The sequence below is a fragment of the Oncorhynchus clarkii genome, chromosome 13 (genome assembly GCF_045791955.1).
Source record: "Oncorhynchus clarkii lewisi isolate Uvic-CL-2024 chromosome 13, UVic_Ocla_1.0, whole genome shotgun sequence".
NCBI classification, from domain to species: domain Eukaryota; kingdom Metazoa; phylum Chordata; class Actinopteri; order Salmoniformes; family Salmonidae; genus Oncorhynchus; species Oncorhynchus clarkii.
This window is the reverse complement of record NC_092159.1, coordinates 4,267,909-4,282,552: the sequence shown is the minus strand read 5'-3', so window position 1 is coordinate 4,282,552 and position 14,644 is coordinate 4,267,909. Positions and strand designations below refer to the sequence as shown.

Genomic DNA, 14,644 nt, shown 5'->3' with positions numbered 1-14,644 from the left:
AGGAAACACCGTACAGCTGGTGACCTAGGTCAGCTTGCAGGCACCCTGCCCACCACAAGGAGTCGCTAGAGTGCGATGGGACAAGGAAATCCCGGCCGGCCAAACCCTCCCCTAACCCGGACGACGCTGGGCCAAACCCTCCCCTAACCCGGACGACGCTGGGCCAAACCCTCCCCTAACCCGGACGACACTGGGCCAAACCCTCCCTTAACCCGGACGACACTGGGCCAAACCCTCCCCTAACCCGGACGACACTGGGCCAAACCCTCCCCTAACCCTGACGACACTGGGCCAAACCCTCCCTTAACCCGGACGACGCTGGGCCAAACCCTCCCCTAACCCGGACGACACTGGGCCAAACCCTCCCCTAACCCGGACGACACTGGGCCAAACCCTCCCCTAACCCGGACGACACTGGGCCAAACCCTCCCTTAACCCGGACGACGCTGGGCCAAACCCTCCCCTAACCCGGACGACACTGGGCCAAACCCTCCCCTAACCCGGACGACACTGGGCCTAACCCTCCCCTAACCCGGACGACGCTGGGCCAATTGTGCGCTGCCTCAAGGGTCTCCCGGTCACGGCCGGGTGTGACACAGCCTGGGATTGAACCCGGGGCTGTAGTGATGCCGAAAAACCGCTGCGCCACTCGGGAGGTACGTTTCACATTTTAGATAATAATGAATAAGACTGCATGGACTTGATCAGCACTCCACCTCCTACACACTTTGTGGATAAAGACCCTGCAATTCAAGTTAGGAGCTGAACAGCTGAACTGAAAAGGAAGGGTTAACTATTGTAACCCTGGTATAATAGTGAGGCAATTTAAACAAAAAAAAACATTTAGCATACAATCTTATCCAAAGTGGTGACAGTAGTGTGTCCATAAATGTGCTTAGAGAGTGACCAAGTATCTCCACTCAATAGATACCATCTACCATCTACCCTACCACATCACCTACCCTTTTCTTGGTGCCAATCATCAGGCTTGACGTCGGCGATCGTGTATCCGTCCTTCTGGGTGAGGCAGAGGTGTGTTTGACTGCTTTAGTGAGGATGTGTATGGGTGAGGGTGAGAGGACTTCCCCCTGGGCTACAGGGGAGGCTGAGGGGGAAGTGAAGTGGGAGGGCCGGGGAGAGAGATTGCCCATCTCAACGGCGAGGTCCTCTGTGCAGGCCAGCCCGTGACTACGCAGGTAATCATCTGTCTCTTTGTCGATGACCAGCAACCTGGTGCGATGCTCCACTGTTCTGATACGATGCACTACCTAGGGGGAAGAGGGCGATAGAGACAGCAACACAATTAGACCCAACCAAACCACGAGAAAACACTACCTAGGGGGAAGAGGGCGATAGAGACAGCAGCACAATTAGACCCAACCAAACCACGAGAAAACACTACCTAGGGGGAAGTGGGCGATAGAGACAGCAACACAATTAGACCCAACCAAATCATGAGAAAACAAAAAGAGAATTACTTGACATATTGGAAAGAATTAACAAAAAAAACAGAGCAAACTAGAATGCTATTTGGCCCTAAACAGAGAGTACACAGTGGCAGAATACCTGACCACCGTGACTGACCCAAACTTAAGCTGTACTTCCTAACCTCCTGCCCAATGTATGACCATATTAGAGAGACATATTTCCCTCAGATTACACAGATCCACAAAGAATTGTTTTTTTTAAAACGATTCTGATAAACTCCCATATCTACTGGGTGAAATTCCACAGTGTGCCATCACAGCAGCAAGATTTGTGACCTGTGAAGAATAAACACCATTGTAAATACAACCTATAATTATGCTTATTTATTTTCCCTTTTGTACATTTGTACATCATTACAACACTGTATATATATATATATATAATATGACATTTGTAATGTCTTTATTCTTTTGGAACTTCTGTGAGTGTAATGTTTACTGTTCATTTTATTGTTTATTTCACTTTTGTATATTATCTACCTCACTTGCTTTGGCAACGTTAACACATGTTTCCCATGCCAATAAAGCCCCCTGAATTGAATTGAATTGAATTGAGAGAGAGGAGGAGAGAGGGGGAGGAGGGGAGAGAGGAGAGATATAGGGAGGAAAAGAGAGAGGGGAGGAGGGGAGAGAGGAGAGATATAGGGAGAAAAAGAGAGAGGGGGAGAGAGGAGAGATATAGGGAGGAAAAGAGAGAGGGGAGGAGGGGAGAGAGGAGCGATATAGGGAGGAAAAGAGAGAGGGGGAGAGAGAAGAGATATAGGGAGGAAAAGAGAGAGGGGGAGAGAGGAGAGATATAGGGAGGAAAAGAGAGAGGGGGAGGAGGGGAGAGAGGAGAGATATAGGGAGAAAAAGAGAGAAGGGGAGAGAGGAGAGAGGAGAGATATAGGGAGAAAAAGAGAGAGGGGGAGAGAGGAGAGATATAGGGAGAAAAAGAGAGAGGGGGAGAGAGGAGAGATATAGGGAGAAAGAGAGAAGGGGAGAGAGGAGAGAGGAGAGATATAGGGAGAAAAAGAGAGAGGGGGAGAGAGGAGAGATATAGGGAGGAAAAGAGAGAGGGGGAGAGAGGAGAGATATAGGGAGAAAAAGAGAGGGGGAGAGAGGAGAGATATAGGAAGAAAAAGAGAGAGGGGGAGGAGGGGAGAGAGGAGAGATATAGGGAGAAAAAGAGAGAGGGGGAGAGAGGAGAGATATACGGAGGAAAAGAGAGAGGGGGAGAGAGGAGAGATATAGGGAGGAAAAGAGAGAGGGGGAGAGAGGAGAGATATAGGGAGGAAAAGAGAGAGGGGGAGAGAGGAGAGAGGAGAGATATAGGGAGGAAAAGAGAGAGGGGGAGGAGGGAAGAGAGGAGAGATATAGGGAGAAAAAGAGAGAGGGGGAGGAGGGGAGAGAGGAGAGATATAGGGAGGAAAAGAGAGAGGGGGAGAGAGGAGAGATATAGGGAGAAAAAGAGAGAGGGGGGAGAGAGGAGAGAGGAGAGATATAGGGAGAAAAAGAGAGAGGGGAGGAGGGAAGAGAGGAGAGATATAGGGAGGAAAAGAGAGAGGGGGAGGAGGGGAGAGAGGAGAGATATAGGGAGGAAAAGAGAGAGGGGAGGAGGGGAGAGAGGAGAGATATAGGGAGAAAAAGAGAGAGGGGGAGAGAGGAGAGATATACGGAGGAAAAGAGAGAGGGGGAGAGAGGAGAGATATAGGGAGGAAAAGAGAGAGGGAGAGAGAGGAGAGATATAGGGAGGAAAAGAGAGAGGGGGAGAGAGGAGAGAGGAGAGATATAGGGAGAAAAAGAGAGAGGGGGAGGAGGGGAGAGAGGAGAGATATAGGGAGGAAAAGAGAGAGGGGGAGGAGGGGAGAGAGGAGAGATATAGGGAGAAAAAGAGAGAGGGGGAGAGAGGAGAGAGGAGAGATATAGGGAGAAAAAGAGAGAGGGGAGGAGGGGAGAGAGGAGAGATATAGGGAGGAAAAGAGAGAGGGGGAGGAGGGGAGAGAGGAGAGATATAGGGAGGAAAAGAGAGAGGGGAGGAGGGGAGAGAGGAGAGATATAGGGAGAAAAAGAGAGAGGGGAGGAGGGGAGAGAGGAGAGATATAGGGAGGAAAAGAGAGAGGGGAGGAGGGGAGAGAGGAGAGATATAGGGAGGAAAAGAGAGAGGGGGAGGAGGGGAGAGAGGAGAGATATAGGGAGAAAAAGAGAGAGGGGAGGAGGGGAGAGAGGAGAGATATAGGGAGAAAAAGAGAGAGGGGATGAGGGGAGAGAGGAGAGATATAGGGAGGAAAAGAGAGAGGGGGAGGAGGGGAGAGAGGAGAGATATAGGGAGGAAAAGAGAGAGGGGAGGAGGGGAGAGAGGAGAGATATAGGGAGAAAAAGAGAGAGGGGAGGAGGGGAGAGAGGAGAGATATAGGGAGGAAAAGAGAGAGGGGGAGGAGGGGAGAGAGGAGAGATATAGGGAGAAAAAGAGAGAGGGGAGGAGGGGAGAGAGGAGAGATATAGGGAGGAAAAGAGAGAGGGGAGGAGGGGAGAGAGGAGAGATATAGGGAGGAAAAGAGAGAGGGGAGGAGGGGAGAGAGGAGAGATATAGGGAGAAAAAGAGAGAGGGGAGGAGGGGAGAGAGGCGAGATATAGGGAGGAAAAGAGAGAGGGGAGGAGGGGAGAGAGGAGAGATATAGGGAGAAAAAAAGACAGGGGAGGAGGGGAGAGAGGAGAGATATAGGGAGGAAAAGAGAGAGGGGAGGAGGGGAGAGAGGAGAGATATAGGGAGGAAAAGAGAGAGGGGGAGGAGGGGAGAGAGGAGAGATATAGGGAGGAAAAGAGAGAGGGGGAGGAGGGGAGAGAGGAGAGATATAGGGAGGAAAAGAGAGAGGGGGAGGAGGGGAGAGAGGAGAGATATAGGGAGGAAAAGAGAGAGGGGGAGGAGGGGAGAGAGGAGAGATATAGGGAGGAAAAGAGAGAGGGGGAGGAGGGGAGAGAGGAGAGATATAGGGAGAAAAAGAGAGAGGGGGAGAGAGGAGAGATATAGGGAGGAAAAGAGAGAGGGGGAGAGAGGAGAGATATAGGGAGAAAAAGAGAGAGGATGGGAGGGGAGAGAGGAGAGATATAGGGAGAAAAAGAGAGAGGGGGAGGAGGGAAGAGAGGAGAGATATAGGGAGGAAAAGAGAGAGGGGGGTAAATTATTAACTGCTATCACATTTTTGTTGGTCCGTTCATAGTCATGTCAATAAAGCACAAATTGTGAGAGAGAAAAACTATAGAGAGGAACGTAAGGAGAAGAGAGAGAGATGAAAAACTATGGAGAGGAAAGAAGAAGAAGAGAGAGATGAAAAACTATGGAGAGGAAAGAAGAAGAAGAGAGAGAGATGAAAAACTATGGAGAGGAAAGAAGAAGAGAGAGAGAGATGAAAAACTATGGAGAGGAATGAAGAAGAGAGAGAGAGATGAAAAACTATGGAGAGGAAAGAAGAAGAGAGAGAGAGATGAAAAACTATGGAGAGGAAAGAAGAAGAAGAGAGAGAGATGAAAAAGAGGATGAGAGAAGATATAGAGAGAGAGAGTAATAGGTTAACATGGAGAGTAGGGTTGTCAATTCCATTTAAATTAAAAGTAAACCAAATTCCAAGTCCAAATTTTCCTCATTGAAGAGAATTAGAATTTCAGTGTAGACTACTTCCTGAATGGGCTGGAATTGAACTGGATTTGACCCCAACCCTGCTGGAGACAGGGGTAGTTAAAGGGTTAAAAGGTGATCCGACCACATCTATGGCAAATAGCTGTTGGTGTGACAACCTCAACCCAGTTTCAAAGACCTGAGTTTGTTTTTAACACAACTAACACACATAGTTCCAGCTCCACAATACCTTCCATTGATTCCCATGACAATAAGGGCTCATTTGACCCAGTTCACTGTCCATCCCCTAAGGCTACGGGAAGTTCGTCTGTAATGTCTTTTTCGTTATGTGTCGGACACCAGGAAAACTAGATGTCACCGTTGACGTCGGCTAAATGGGATCTAATCACATCTAAATCTTAAATGGGCAAACAGGTAGAAGGTAACCTCTTGTCTGTGGTTCACACGCATACTGTAACACACACACACACACTCACACACTCAAACGGACACACACACTCGAGTCGCACTCACACACACACACACACACACACTCAAACGGACACACACACTCAAACGGACACACACACTCGAGTCACACTCACACACACACACACACACACACACACACACACTCAAACGGACACACACACTCAAACGGACACACACACTCGAGTCGCACTCACACACACACACACACACACACACACACACACACACACACACACACACACACACACACACACACACACACACACAGAGAGAGAGAGAGAGACAAAAGAGAGAGTACACCTGACCACTGTGACTGACCCAGACTTAAAGAAAGCTTTGACTATGTACAGACTCAGTGAGCATAGCCTTGCTATTGAGAAAGGCCGCTGTAGGCAGACCTGGCTCTCAAGAGAAGACAGGCTATGTGCTCACTGCCCACAAAATGAGGTGGAAACTGAGCTGCACTTCCTGTACTTTCTGCCACAAGAAAAGGGCAACAAGTGAAGCACAAACATCATTGTAAATACAACTCATATTTATGTTGATTTATTTTCCCCTTTGTACTTCAACTGTTTGCACATGGTTACAACACTGTACATACCCATAATATAACATCTTAAATGTCTCTGTTATTTTGAAACTTTCGTGAGTGTAATGTTTACTGTTCATTTCTGATTATTTCACTTTTGTTAATCTATTTCACTTGCTTTGGCAATGTAAACATATGTTTCCCATGCCAATGAAGCCGTTTGAATTTAAATTGAATTTAGAGAGAGAGAGAGCACTCACTTGATAGTGCGTCTCGTCTTCCACGTTTTCCCCGTTCACTTCCACGACCCGGTCCCCCGCGCGCAGCCCCGAAAGCTCCGCGGACGAACCGGGTTCCACTTTCCGTATGAACTGTCCGCCTTTATTCCGCTCGCCGTGAAGGTGAAAGCCGTACCCGCGCGGCCCTTTCGTTAGGAAACAAAGCCGCGGTCTCAGCTCCCACTCCATTCTATAGAATGTCCGTGTGAAAAATCTAGAGTCCGATGAAAGTCTGAAGTTCCTCAAACCGGGAACCAGGTTACGTTAGGCTACCTATCCCAGGTAGGACAGGAGTTTCAGTCCGAATGAACGATCACAGACATCCGCGGCCCAAAACTCCCCTTTCGCCATGATGATGCGCATTGGTGTGACTGTGCTGAACACAGACAAAAGTATCCAAACCACAAAGTAAAAAGAAAGACATACACGTTGGCTACTCAAAAGGAGGAGAGATGTCAATCAATCCGAAACAGCAGCACACAGTCTAACACTAACCCCACAGTCCCCGGGGCTGGAAAAAAGATAACCATAAAGTTGTTCAACTAGGACACTGAATTACAGTAGATTACCTCGAGCCTACCCGAGGGTTTATCCAGAAGATCAAAGATTAAGGAATAGCTGCTTCACACACACACACACAGTAGTCTAAATCCCTGTCAGTGTGTGTCTGTGTCGCCTAAATCCCCGTCAGTGTGTGTGTGTGTGTGTGTGTGTGTGTGTGTGTGTGTGTGTGTGTGTGTATGTGTGTATGTGTGTATGTGTGTGTGTGTGTGTGTGTGTGAGAGAGAGAGAGAGAGAGAGAGAGAGAGAGAGAGAGAGAGAGAGAAGGCTATCCTGTCTCACTCTTCGCTGCAACAGGTGCCTCTGCGTTCCGTTCTGTTCGCACCTGCACAGCGCGACACATACACTCTGCTGTAAAAACACTCCTGGGAGAAATATGATGATACATTGCCCATATAGGCTAAAATAGATCCAGGAAGCGCTTATATACCTGCTGCCCGAGTCCCACGTCTGATAATACATCTATTTTCCGTTATATAGTCTGGATACACTGATCTAAGGTCAGTTTTGCACACCACAGTCTAATGGTTAAGATCGGGGTCGAGGGAGGGTGATCTGATCCTAGATCTGTGCCTATGAGCAACTTCTACTTGGAGCCGCAACAGGCAGGTAGTTTCATGATTGCGACCTGGATAAGAGGGAAGTCTTCCTCATCTGTTGGCTGTGAAAGAAAGAGACAGAGGAAAAGAGAGAGAGACAGAGGAAATTAGGCTGAGAGAGAGGAAGAGAGAGAGAGAGACAGAGGAAAAGAGGCTGAGAGAGGAAAAGAGAGAGACAGAGGAAAAGAGGCTGAGAGAGGAAAAGAGACAGAGAGACAGGAAAAGAGGCTGAGAGAGGAAGAGAGAGAGAGAAACAGAGAGAGGAAAAGAGGCTGAGAGAGAGGAATGGAGAGAGACAGAGAGAGAGTACACTAATAATTAGGGGTTCAACAAGGGTTCTTCTAAGATCCTCAACATTCTTTGAAGAACCTTAGGGTTCTTGGCACTGAAAATTGCCCCCAAAAGGTTCTTCCAAGAACCCCATAGGAGGTGGGGTTCATCGTGGAACCTCCTTAGTAGTTGGGGGTTCTTGCAGGAGCCTAACTGCCCAACTGAAACATTTGGATTGGAATTTGAAAGGACGGCAGGAACTTAACTGAATAATGTAAAGATCTCCTCAATTTAAGATAAGGTTTGTACCATGCATGATCTAAATGTATATTGTTTTAGGATGATACCATCTATCTTTTCATATTTGTGCAAATGGAAAATGGACACAATTCAGTGGAAATCAATCAACAAAGAGGTAAGAATATCTACTGTAGGCTATAAGAATATGTACTGTAGGCTATAAGAATATGTACTGTAGGCTATAAGAATATGTACTGTAGGCTATAAGAATATGTACTGAAGGCTATAAGAATATGTACTGTAGGCTATAAGAATATGTACTGTAGGCTATAAGAATATGTACTGTAGGCTATAAGAATATGTACTGTAGGCTATAAGAATATGTACTGGAGGCTATAGGAATATGTACTGTAGGCTATAAGAATATGTTGAAGGCTATACGAATATGTACTGTAAGCTATAAGAATATGTTGAAGGCTATAGGAATATGTACTGTATGCTATAAGAATATGTACTGTCGGCTATAGGAATATGTACTGTAGGCTATAAGAATATGTTGAAGGCTATAGGAATATGTACTGTAGGCTATAAGAATATGTACTGTATGCTATAAGAATATGTACTGTATGCTATAAGAATATGTACTGTATGCTATAAGAATATGTACTGTAGGCTATAAGAATATGTACTGTAGGCTATAAGAATATGTACTGTAGTCTATAAGAATATGTACTGTATGCTATAAGAATATGTACTGTATGCTATAAGAATATGTACTGTATGCTATAAGAATATCTACTGTAGGCTATAAGAATATGTTGAAGGCTATAGGAATATGTACTGTAGGCTAGAAGAATATGTACTGTAGGATAATAATACGTTGAAGGCTATAAGAATATGTACTGTGGGCTATAAGAATATGTTGAAGGCTATACGAATATGTTGAAGAGTATAAGAATATGTACTGTAGGCTATATGAATATGTTGAAGGCTATAAGAATATCTACTGTAGGCTATAAGAATATGTTGAAGGCTATAGGAATATGTACTGTAGGCTAGAAGAATATGTACTGTAGGATAATAATACGTTGAAGGCTATAAGAATATGTACTGTGGGCTATAAGAATATGTTGAAGGCTATACGAATATGTTGAAGAGTATAAGAATATGTACTGTAGGCTATATGAATATGTTGAAGGCTATAAGAATATGTACTGTAGGCTATAGGAATATGTACTGTAGGCTATAAGAACATGTTGACGGCTATAAGAATATGTACTGTAGGCTATAGGAATATGTTGAAGGCTATAAGAATATGTACTGTAGGCTATAAGAATATGTTGAAGGCTATAAGAATATGTACTGTAGGCTATAAGAATATGTTGAAGGCTATAAGAATATGTACTGTAGGCTATAAGAATATGTTGAAGGCTATAAGAATATGTACTGTAGGCTATAAGAATATGTTGAAGGCTATAAGAATATGTTGAAGGCTATAAGAATATGCACTGTAGGCTATAAGAATATGTTGAAGGCTATAAGAATATGTTGAAGGCTATAAGAATATGTACTGTAGGCTATAGGAATATGTTGAAGGCTATAAGAATATGTTGAAGGCTATAAGAATATGTACTGTAGGCTATAAGAATATGTACTGTAGGCTATAAGAATATGTACTGTAGCCTATAAGAATATGTTGAAGGCTATAAGAATATGTTGAAGGCTATATGAATATGTTGAAGGCTATATGAATATGTACTGTAGGCTATAACAATATGTTGAAGGCTATAAGAATATGTACTGTAGGCTATAAGAATATGTTGAAGGCTATAAGAATATGTACTGTAGGCTATAAGAATATGTTGAAGGCTATAAGAATATGTACTGTAGGCTATAAGAATATGTACTGTAGGCTATAAGAATATGTACTGTAGCCTATAAGAATATGTTGAAGGCTATAAGAATATGTTGAAGGCTATAAGAATATGTTGAAGGCTATATGAATATGTACTGTAGGCTATAAGAATATGTACTGTAGGCTATAAGAATATGTACTGTAGCCTATAAGAATATGTTGAAGGCTATAAGAATATGTACTGTAGCCTATAAGAATATGTTGAAGGCTATAAGAATATGTTGAAGGCTATATGAATATGTTGAAGGCTATATGAATATGTACTGTAGGCTATAAGAATATGTACTGTAGATTATAGGAATATGTACTGTAGGCTATAGGAATATGTTGAAGGCTATGATAATATGTACTGTAGGCTATAAGAATATGTTGAAGGCTATAAGAATATGTTGAAGGCTATAAGAATATGTTGAAGGCTATAGGAATATGTACTGTAGGCTATAAGAATATGTTGAAGGCTCTAAGTATATGTTGAAGGCTATAAGAATATGTACTGTAGTCTATAAGAATATGTTGAAGGCTATAAGAATATGTTGAAGGCTATAAGAATATGTACTGTAGGCTATAAGAATATGTACTGTAGGCTATAAGAATCTGTACTGTAGTCTATAAGAATATGTTGAAGGCTATAAGAATATGTACTGTAGGCTATAAGAATATGTTGAAGGCTATAATAATATGTACTGTAGGCTATAAGAATATGTTGAAGGCTATAAGAATATGTTGAAGGCTATAAGAATATGTACTGTAGGCTATAAGAATATGTACTGTAGGCTATAAGAATATGTTGAAGGCTATAATAATATGTACTGTAGGCTATAAGAATATGTTGAAGGCTATACGAATATGTTGAAGGCTATAAGAATATGTTGAAGGCTATAAGAATATGTTGAAGGCTATAAGAATATGTACTGTAGGCTATAAGAATATGTACTGTAGTCTATAAGAATATGTTGAAGGCTATAAGAATATGTACTGTAGGCTATAAGAATATGTTGTAGGCTATGAGAATATGTTGAAGGCTATAAGAATATGTTGTAGGCTATAAGAATATGTACTGTAGGCTATAAGAATATGTTGAAGACTATGAGAATATGTTGTAGGCTATAAGAATATGTTGAAGGCTATAAGAATATGTTGTAGGCTATAAGAATATGTTGAAGGCTATAAGAATATGTTGAAGGCTATAAGAATATGTACTGTAGGCTATATGAATATGTTGAAGGCTATAAGAATATGTACTGTAGGCTATAAGAATATGTTGAAGGCTATAAGAGTATGTTGACAGCTAGCTGTATTGGGTGCAGATGACTGAACTGCTCACTTTTGTGTCTGTGTCTGCAGGCATGAAGACGAGGAGGCATAAAAAGGTATGTCAATAGGTATTGGTATGTTATGCAGATCACATACCATCCTCCTCCCTTGCCTCTTCAATAAATATCCCACAGGCCTCTACATTATGGACAAGGTATGTGCATGAAAACCATTATTAAAACAGGTTTTTTCATTCACATTCACCACAGAAACCAAGGTATGAATACTGTCGTGTGCATGTTTTGTTAATCATCTGTATAATGACTATTTTTTTGGATTCACAGACTTCACCCTCCCTACAGGAAACCTGTTTGATCCCCATGCACTGCTAAATCATTCATAGCCTGGTTCCTCTCTAGGTTTCTTCCTAGGTTTTGGCCTTTCTAGGGAGTTTTTCCTAGCCACCGTGCTTCTACACCTGCATTGCTTGCTGTTTGGGGTTTTAGGCTGGGTTTCTGTACAGCACTTTGAGATATCAGCTGATGTACGAAGGGCTATATAAATACATTTGATTTGATTTGATTTGATTCTGGCTGTGGATACGGAGAACATCAACACATTAACATCAACACACCAGAGGATATACCCATCGGACTTCGGGCTCTGCTGGGACTTTACCTCATATCTCCAGCAGGAGGCACTCTTTCCCCTGGTCTAAAAAATATCCCAATGCCCCAGGGCAGTGATTGGGGACATTGCCCTGTGTAGGATGCTGTCTTTCGGGTGGGACGTTAAACGGGTGTCCTGACTCTCTGAGGTCATTAAAGATCCCATGGCACTTATCGTAAGAGTAGGGGTGTTAACCCCGGTGTCCTGGCTAAAATCCCAATCTGGCCCTCATACCATCACAGTCACCTAATCATCCCCAGTTTACAGTTGGCTAATTCATCCCCCCTCCTCTCCCCTGTAACTATTCCCCAGGTCGTTGCTGTAAATGAGGATATGTTCTCAGTCAACTTACCTGGTAAAATAACGGTAAAATAACAAATAAATACATTTAAATATTTTTTACATTTTGCTTTGCCATTAAAGTCACAATAAACACTGAGAACTAAAATATTGTGTTGTTGTTGTTATTGTTATTGTTATGCATATTGATAATAATAATGGGGGGGGGGGGGTTAAAACAAGATTCTGGTTCTTTGAGGATCCATTAAAAGGGGTTCTTTGATGACCTTATAGGGGTCCTTATAGGGGTTCCTTATAGGGGTCCTTATAGGGGTCCTTATAGGGGGCGTTAAAGGGGTTCCTTATAGGGGTCCTTATAGGGGACCTTATAGGGGTTCCCCACAGTTTCAACTTGAAGAACCACTAACGGATACTCCAGGAACCTTTACCTTTTAAAGTGTAGTCGGTAGATAAGAAATAGCATTACATTAACAGGCTATTGTTGTATAAATGTGTTTAATAGTCTACACAGGGTTGAGTGGGCTATTCAAATGGCTACCTAGAGTGTTTCTTAAAGTCTACACAGGGTTGAGTGGGCTATTCACATGGCTACCTAGAGTGTTTCTTAAAGTCTACACAGGGTTGAGTGGGCTATTCAAATGGCTACCTAGAGTGTTTCTTAAAGTCTACACAGGGTTGAGTGGGCTATTCACATGGCTACCTAGAGTGTTTCTTAAAGTCTACACAGGGTTGAGTGGGCTATTCAAATGGCTACCTAGAGTGTTTCTTAAAGTCTACACAGGGTTGAGTGGGCTATTCAAATAGCTACCTAGAGTGTTTCTTAAAGTCTACACAGGGTTGAGTGGGCTATTCAAATGGCTACCTAGAGTGTTTCTTAAAGTCTACACAGGGTTGAGTGGGCTATTCAAATGGCTACCTAGAGTGTTTCTTAAAGTCTACACAGGGTTGAGTGGGCTATTCAAATGGATACCTAGAGTGTTTCTTAAAGTCTACACAGGGTTGAGTGGGCTATTCAAATGGCTACCTAGAGTGTTTCTTAAAGTCTACACAGGGTTGAGTGGGCTATTCAAATGGCTACCTAGAGTGTTTCTTAAAGTCTACACAGGGTTGAGTGGGCTATTCAAATGGCTACCTAGAGTGTTTCTTAAAGTCTACACAGGGTTGAGTGGGCTATTCAAATGGCTATCTAGAGTGCTTCTTAAAGTCTACACAGGGTTGAGTGGGCTATTCACATGGCTACCTAGAGTGTTTCTTAAAGTCTACACAGGGTTGAGTGGGCTATTCAAATGGCTACCTAGAGTGTTTCTTAAAGTCTACACAGGGTTGAGTGGGCTATTCAAATGGCTACCTAGAGTGTTTCTTAAAGTCTACACAGGGTTGAGTGGGCTATTCAAATGGCTACCTAGAGTGTTTCTTAAAGTCTACACAGGGTTGAGTGGGCTATTCACATGGCTACCTAGAGTGTTTCTTAAAGTCTACACAGGGTTGAGTGGGCTATTCAAATGGCTACCTAGAGTGTTTCTTAAAGTCTACACAGGGTTGAGTGGGCTATTCAAATGGCTACCTAGAGTGTTTCTTAAAGTCTACACAGGGTTGAGTGGGCTATTCACATGGCTACCTAGAGTGTTTCTTAAAGTCTACACAGGGTTGAGTGGGCTATTCACATGGCTACCTAGAGTGTTTCTTAAAGTCTACACAGGGTTGAGTGGGCTATTCAAATGGCTACCTAGAGTGTTTCTTAAAGCCTACACAGGGTTGAGTGGGCTATTCACATGGCTACCTAGAGTGTTTCTTAAAGTCTACACAGGGTTGAGTGGGCTATTCAAATGGCTACCTAGAGTGTTTCTTAAAGTCTACACAGGGTTGAGTGGGCTATTCAAATGGCTACCTAGAGTGTTTCTTAAAGTCTACACAGGGGTACAATTAGGTTAAGTTAGGGTTGAAAGTTGGGTTAGGTTTAAGGTAAGGGCCAGATTTAGATTTTGATTAATCGTTTTGCAGGTCCGCAGTGTCCTTATTGTGTCTCCCGGGCTGCAGTGTCCTTATTGTGTCTCCCAGGCTGCAGTGTCCTTATTGTGTCTCCCGGGCTGCAGTGTCCTTATTGTGTCTCCCAGGCTGCAGTGTCCTTATTGTGTCTCCCGGGCTGCAGTGTCCTTATTGTGTCTCCCGGGCTGCAGTGTCCTTATTGTGTCTCCCGGGCTGCAGTGTCCTTATTGTGTCTCCCGGGCTGCTGTGTCCGTATTGTGTCTCCCGGGCTGCAGTGTCCTTATTGTGTCTCCCGGGCTGCAGTGTCCTTATTGAGTCTCCTGGGCTGCAGTGTTCTTATTGAGTCTCCCAGGCTGCAGTGTCCTTATTGTGTCTCCCAGGCTGCAGTGTCCTTATTGAGTCTCCCGGGCTGCAGTGTTCTTATTGAGTCTCCCAGGCTGCAGTGTCCTTATTGTGTCTCCCAGGCTGC

The 14,644-nt window shown here is 43.8% G+C and overlaps 1 protein-coding gene across 1 annotated transcript in view; it reads right to left on the bottom strand.

Moving 5' to 3' along the window:
• The window catches only part of LOC139423711 (Na(+)/H(+) exchange regulatory cofactor NHE-RF2-like), a 25,592-nt gene extending 19,003 nt beyond the window's left edge, over window positions 1–6,589 (bottom strand). The window contains exons 1-2 of the mRNA XM_071175323.1: window positions 6,364–6,589; window positions 963–1,268 (exon numbers count right to left, since the gene is read on the bottom strand). Of these exons, the coding sequence (XP_071031424.1) occupies window positions 963–1,268; window positions 6,364–6,570 (513 nt within the window). The 5' untranslated portion in view covers window positions 6,571–6,589. The remainder of the gene's footprint in view (window positions 1–962; window positions 1,269–6,363) is intronic.
• Window positions 6,590–14,644: the final 8,055 nt, after the last annotated feature.